Source organism: Rhinopithecus bieti, unplaced genomic scaffold (genome assembly GCF_001698545.2).
Source record: "Rhinopithecus bieti isolate Rb0 unplaced genomic scaffold, ASM169854v2 scaffold_33940, whole genome shotgun sequence".
NCBI lineage: Eukaryota > Metazoa > Chordata > Mammalia > Primates > Cercopithecidae > Rhinopithecus > Rhinopithecus bieti.
This window is the reverse complement of record NW_016814565.1, coordinates 1104-6993: the sequence shown is the minus strand read 5'-3', so window position 1 is coordinate 6993 and position 5890 is coordinate 1104. Positions and strand designations below refer to the sequence as shown.

The 5890-nt window shown below is 54.4% G+C and overlaps 1 protein-coding gene across 1 annotated transcript; it reads left to right on the top strand.

Moving 5' to 3' along the window:
• Window positions 1–6: 6 nt before the first annotated feature.
• Window positions 7–2644, top strand: LOC108514884 (putative uncharacterized protein C5orf60). The gene is made up of 5 exons (XM_017851405.1): window positions 7–14; window positions 727–769; window positions 1329–1383; window positions 1613–1716; window positions 2316–2644. Exons 2-5 carry the CDS (start codon window positions 748–750, stop codon window positions 2462–2464), a joined length of 330 nt encoding a protein of 109 aa, XP_017706894.1. The 5' UTR covers window positions 7–14; window positions 727–747; the 3' UTR covers window positions 2465–2644.
• Window positions 2645–5890: the final 3246 nt, after the last annotated feature.

Below are 5890 nucleotides of genomic sequence, written 5' to 3'. Positions count from 1 at the left end.
AGAACAGCAAGAATGTAAGGAGCCCTCAGCCCACACCCAGCAGAGAATGATTCTGTTTTTCCTGCTCTCTTTTCCACTTTTCCAAATCAACCAGAGGCGCTCCTGTGATGGGAAATCTCATCATCCCTCTAGGGACGGCAGGGCAGGCAGGGGTTGGAGTAAGCATAGGATTTCCATCCCCAGCTCCCAGACCATCTGTGGGGGTGCACGGGAGGCATCACAGCAAAAACAAACCCCGGGACTCAGCGCTGGCGAGGACCCAGTCATGAGAAGGGTGAGGTCGTTGTGGGAGGACAGGCCCTGAGCCCGGGCTCATCAGCCGCCTTCCCGGGCAGGTGCCTCGGGTCCCAGCCTCTGTGTGCGGTGCTCTGGGGCTGTGCTGAGCCCCTGAGAGCCCCCACCTGAGACTGGAGTCGCCTCTGGCCTCCTCGGAAGCAGAATCCTCCCTGCCAGCTCAGAGGCACCTGCAGACCCAAGTGTGTGTGTTTTACAAGCAGCAGAACAGGGACTGAGGACGCCCAGGACAGGCCTCACATAGAAAACTCCTCTGTGCTTTTCAAAAAAAGAAACCAGAAAAGGTTATTATGCAGTTTAGAAAGGAAAGAGCACACAGGGCTCCGTGAGCTGGGCAGAGAAAGTGTGTCATTCACGAGCACTGTGGGTCTGCAGCTGTGGGGACAGGAGACTGAGAACCAGCCTGCACCCTCACTTTTTCTTGTCTCTCAGGATCAAGCTGAAGTGGGGCTCATGATATATATCGCTTTTAAAGGTAAGGCTCTGAGGATCCCCAAAGCCCCAGAGATCACAGCTTCACCTGTTCCTAGGAACAAGCACCAAGTCTCCTAGGAAGTCATTTCCAGAGGCCTGATGGGGAAGCTCCTGCTAGGGCAATTGCAACCCAGGGTCTGTCTCCGATTCCCTGCTGGGATGAAGCCATGGGGTCCAGGGAGTGGGTGTTGTCCAGGAGGGGACTATGTGGGGGAGGGGACTAGTGACTGCCTGGAGGTGTAGGATGGGCTCCAGGTCCATGTGGGCAGCTGTATAACATGGCTGAGTCCTCTTTGAGACTGCCCCTGTCCTCTCTCCCCAGGAGGTGGTCGTGACCCCCATGATGGGGTGTGTCTGTGTCGGGAAGCACTTTGTAAATTACAAAGTGGTGCCCTCCGGGCACCTGGCTATCACTCTTGGGGCCATGTGACCTTGGACAGGGATGCTGGGGCTCGGGTCTAATCCCCGATCCTGGGGTCTCCCTTAATGACTCATGCACTCAGGCTCCTGTAAATCCCAGTTCCCGCCCTCGCCACCATAACCCATCTCCTGCTTTCCAGATTGCAAAAGGCTCTTGAAACAACTGGAGAAACTTGAAGTTTTCCTGTTGGCAAAGTGAGGCTCTTTCCCGTTTTCTCCCATATCCTTCTTCCTACCAGGGCCTAGGATGCCACCCCAGGGCCTGGGGCTGATCTGGGAGGGGCGATCACAGCCTTGATGTCACTAAAGCCCTAGGGCAGGGTTAGGCAGAGCTTTGTGAAGTCAGCATGGGGGACCCTGAAGGGGCCTGGGCCGCAGGTGTCCAGTGCTCCTGGCTGCAGTCTGTGCCTCCTATGTCCTGCAGGCACCTGGGGAAGCTCCCTGGTGAGGGCAGCTTCCATTGCCTTCTAAACCGAGACCGCCTGAGGAAGTCGTTCAAACGAGGCCCTTGGAGAGTTCACTGGCCAGGTGAGCGGTGTGGGAAAGCTTCTCCCACCAGGTTGTCCCCACAGGCTCCCCCGGCTCCTCTGGCCTCCAAGCCATCATCAGTCCCAAAGACCTCCATAGGGTCCTCTGGGTGTCTGTAATCCCTGTGCTCCTCCCAGCTACCAGTGTCTTCGTGTCCCCTGAAGCAACCTTTATACAAGTCATACGCAAGTTCCCTAACAGCAAACCCGGGCACTTCCATAAAATCCTTGGAATCTCTTTCATCCCTGAGCTCCTGCCAGCCACCAGAGCCTTTGCATTCCCTGGAGTGTCCTTCACACAAGCCACATGGGTGTTCCCCTCCCCGACGATATGGAATCCTGGCTGGGTGTCCTGATCCAAATCCACCCAGGCTGGTTCTCAAACTGACGCCACAATATACCCAATGTGTGACACCCCTGAGCTGTGTAGCTGGTGGGTGTCTTCTAGCCCTCGAGTGATCCAAGGCGTTGGTTGCTGCAGTGATCCCAGGCCTCTCCTGGAGGCAGGAGGCTGCTAGAGCCTGGTGCCTCTGCACCTCCTCACAGTACCCATTCGAGCACCCTAATATTCCCAACCACTTACCAAAGGCTTCCTTCTAGGGAGATGCCACATGCAGGCAGATGGAGGCAGGGGCCCTACTTCCCTCAGCCTGCACGAGACAATGCTGCTAGATGTACAAGACACCAAAATCCCAGACACTCCCATGGACGCCACATCCAACATCCACAAACAATTGGGAATCTCCTGAGGACAACTTGGAGGCACGTCCCCTCCCTGATCTGGGCACCCCACAGATGCCAGAAACGCATGCTCTAATGCATTGGAAGAGGAACCTGCGGAGATGCTGGCTGTGTCTAGACTAAGCGGACCTGTCCTGGTGCACACAATAAAGTGTTCAAGGCAGTTTATTAAAGTAAAAGAGAAAATACGACCTCTGTGTTTCCTGTCGCTGCTATAACAAGCTACCACAGGCCTGGGGGTTCACAGCAACAGAAACTTATTCCCTCACAGTCTCGGGGGCCAGAAGACAAATCAAGGCCTGGAGAAGGCAGGGCCATGCTCCCTCCTGAGGCTCTCGGGGAGGAGCCTCCTGGCCTCTTCTGGCCTCCGGCGGCTGCCCTGGCGTTCCTGCGCTGTGGCTGCATCTCCAAGACCTGCTCCGTCTTTCACAGGGCCTTGTTGCTTGTGCAGCTCTGGGTCGAAGCTCCCTTGGACTCTCTCTTATAATGCATTTAGGGCCTGCCTGGATGACTCAGGATATGCTCCTCCCCTCAGGGTCCCTCTCTAATCACGTCATTTGCCATACCAGCTGATGCCCGTGGGCTCCAGGGCTTAGACATGGGTGTATCTGTGGGAGCCATGATCAGCCTACCATAACCTCCAAGTCATTTGAAAGAGGAAGGGGAATACGAAAACTGAGTCTCTCTACTAGAAGTTAGGAAAGGAGAGATAAAATAGAAGTTTAGAAAAGCCAGAACAAAAAATTAAGTGGTAGAAATAATTCTCATAGATCAATAAAAACAAGAACCATAAATGTACACAACAGAGCCTGTCCAATTGGACATGAAACAAAATCTAACCAGACATTGCTTACAAAGGTCATGGTGAAGCGTAGAAAGGTAGAAGGCAAGAGGGTGTGGAGTATGAAGTGTGAATGCAGATGGGAAGAAAGCCGGGTGGCTGGGTCAATACCCAACCTAGACTTAAAGACAGAGACCCCGGGAATGGAGACAGCGAATCCCAGATGATGAGGCAGACATAGCCTATAAGGGTGAGAGTAAGAGCAGGTGACCAGCTTTGTAGAGGAAAAGGTACTTCCCTGAAGGCTGTGGGGCCCATTCCAGCCTGGCTCTGGGAGGACAGCTCCAACCCATCCTCCCATGGATGGGGTGGCCCTGGCCCAGACTAGGGACAGTGCAGGGAGGTCCGGAGGGGCCTGCTGTGATCATGAAGTTGGGAACTGCCTAAACCGTCTTCACGGAGCCTTTGTGTCCAGAGGGGAAATCCAGGCACATGGAATACGATTTGCAGGCCATGGTTGCTGAGGACAAGGCTGGGTCAGCACCAGGCTGGTTTCCAGTAGATGGCAGCGAAGCCTTGGAGAAGCCTGGGGCGGGCAGAAATGCACAAGAAGGGGAGGAGGCCGGAGCCTGGCTGGTCCTGGTTGTCAGCGGCTTGGGGGGGACCCTGCTCCTTTCTCTGGGAGCCCTGAGGCCTCAACTGGAGGACAGGAGGTGGATGTGCTGGTCCCTGAGGCCCGGGCAGCATGAACTGCGTGTGGAGCCAGGATTCGTCTGAGCCCTCACAGGCCTGGCCTTTCCCTGCCAGGGAGGTGCCATTTTCGCCCCCAGAAGCCTCCATCCCTGGATCCTGAGCCCTCAGGGACCCTGTCGAGGAAGCAGGAATCAAAGACCCAAAAATTTGGCTGGGCGTGGTGGCGCGTGCCTGTAGTCCCAGCTACTCGCGAGGCTGAGGCAGGAGAATCGCTTGAACACGGGAGGTGGAGGTTGAGCCAACACTGCACTCCAGCCTCGCGACAGAGCGAGACTCAGTCTCAAAAAAAAAAAAAAAGAAAAGAAAAAAAAATTAGCCGGGCGTGGTGGGGCGGTAATCCCAGCTACTCGGGAAGCTGAGGTGGCAGAATCACTTGAACCCGGCAGGCGGAGGCTGCAGTGAGCCTCTCGAGATCACGCCACTGCCCTCCAGACTGGGCAACAAGAAAGACTCCGTCTCAAAAAAAAAAAAAAAAAAAGGTATTAGCCGACAGTACGTTTTGAACATTTGATTTTGCTGAAGACAGTGAGTGACCTGGCCTGGCTGAAGCCTTAGGAGGTGCGCACCCAGAAAGTTCAAAACTGACCGCCTGTGCTGTCTGCCTGAAGGAGACGCGCGGCGTGAACGGGAGGGGGCGTGCTCCGTTCCCTCGCCAGGTCGCCGACCGGCAGACCCTTCTCCTCAGCGGGCGGCCGCACACCGTGGGGACGCCTTTGTTTCCGCCGCTCACGGTGTCTGAATCCACAATTTGTTTACGTGGTTATGGAGCCGGACTTGGGCATCGAAAGGGCGGTCTCTTTCAGCACAACAGTGGGGCTCCAGGAAGGCCAAGAGACGCCGGGATCCCAGCTGGAAGGGCGGACCGCGCTGCCTGGCGGTGGCGGGGGAGGGGGTGGAACCCCATACCCGGGCTGTAACCAAGATGCCCTTTCCTTAAGTCTCTGCAGCTTGCAGTGTACCACCCGAGCAGGTCCCGGAGGCGGCCGATGCTGTATATCACTCAGAAATTTAAAGTTTGTTTGTTTGTTTTGCGACAGGGCCTCCCCACTTTGCCTAGGTTGGAGTTCAGGGGCGCTATCTCAGCTCACTGCATCCTCCACCTCCTGAACTCAAGCGATCCTCCCACCTCAGCCACCTGAGTAGCTGAAACTACAGGAATGTGCCACCAGGCCTGACTAATATTTAATTTTAATTTTTTTTTTTTTTTTTTTTGAGACGGAGTCTCGCTCTTGTTGCCCAGGCTGGAGTGCAGTGGAGCGATCTCGGCTCACCGCAACGTCTGCCTTTTGAGTTCAAGCAATTCTCCTGCCTCAGCCTCCCAAGTAGCTGAGATTACAGGTGTGCACCACTGCACCTGCCTAATTTTTTGTATTTTTAGTAGAGGCAGTTTCACCATGTTGGCCAGGCTGGTCTTGAACTCCCGACCTCAGGTAATTTGCCTGCCTTGGCCTCCCAAAGTGCTAGGATTACAGGCGTGAGCCACTGCGCCCAGCATGTTTCTAAATTTTTGTAGAGATGGGGCCTCAATATGTTGCCCAGGCTGGTCTCGGACTCCGGACCCCGGGTGATGTGCCCGCCTGGGCCTCTTAAAGTACTGGGATTATAGGCGTGAGCCACCGCACGGAACCTAGATCATTTTTTCTCAACTTTTTTTTCATGATCGCCATCTTAAAGATCTTTTCTAGATGTTTTTTCCTAGTTCTCCACCACATGACATTTTAAAAACATAGATATACCGTAACGTATATCTTTTTATGTCCTGTGGCCCTTTGGAAGGCAACAAACCATTATGTTACCTAAGATTTATTTCCTTCCCCTCACAGCCTCACCATCCCACTAACCCCATGCACTCATACCACAATTTATTCCATACTTCATTAGAGATTAAGTTGAGATTAAG

Coding starts and splice junctions, on each gene's coding strand:
- LOC108514884 (XM_017851405.1), top strand. CDS start 748: ATGATATATATCGCTTTTAAAG. Junction 1,384..1,612: donor GAAGTTTTCCTGTTGGCAAA/GTGAGGCTCTTT, acceptor TATGTCCTGCAG/GCACCTGGGGAAGCTCCCTG. Junction 1,717..2,315: donor TTGGAGAGTTCACTGGCCAG/GTGAGCGGTGTG, acceptor GCTTCCTTCTAG/GGAGATGCCACATGCAGGCA.